Source organism: Buceros rhinoceros, unplaced genomic scaffold, assembly GCF_000710305.1.
Source record: "Buceros rhinoceros silvestris isolate BGI_N320 unplaced genomic scaffold, ASM71030v1 scaffold4598, whole genome shotgun sequence".
In the NCBI taxonomy this organism is placed as follows: domain Eukaryota; kingdom Metazoa; phylum Chordata; class Aves; order Bucerotiformes; family Bucerotidae; genus Buceros; species Buceros rhinoceros.
In genome coordinates, this window is record NW_010427294.1 from 1 (window position 1) to 343 (window position 343).

Below are 343 nucleotides of genomic sequence, written 5' to 3' on the forward strand. Positions count from 1 at the left end.
GGGGCTGAGCCGCCCCGCTCGGGGACTCACCTCCGGGCTGTCGTGCCGCACGGTGCACCACAGCACGGCCTGGAGCCTTTCGGACCAGAAGAGGAACAGGTTGCAGACTGGCTTAATCAACACCGGTGGGATGTCTTCTCCTTTAGTGGGTCCTGAAAGGAGAAAATAACGATACCGGAGTCTGCGGAAGCGTGGTGGGAGCCTCAGAGCAGGAGGCGAGGGGGAGCGGGACCGGAGCCTGCTGCCCTCCCCTGAGCCTGGGTCTCAGAAACCACTTGCTGCATTTTCCGAAAGCCTGGTACCCGCTGAGTCAGGCTCTCGTGCAAAAGAGTTTATTTGTCAA

At 60.3% G+C, this 343-nt stretch overlaps 1 protein-coding gene across 1 annotated transcript in view; it reads right to left on the reverse strand.

Moving 5' to 3' along the window:
* Positions 1-30: 30 nt before the first annotated feature.
* Positions 31-343, reverse strand: part of SLC5A12 (solute carrier family 5 (sodium/monocarboxylate cotransporter), member 12) — a gene marked incomplete at its 3' end in the record, with an annotated part of 12,833 nt that continues 12,520 nt past the window's right edge. Inside the window, exon 14 of the mRNA XM_010141818.1 lies at positions 31-152. Within this exon, the coding sequence (XP_010140120.1) occupies positions 31-152 (122 nt within the window). The remainder of the gene's footprint in view (positions 153-343) is intronic.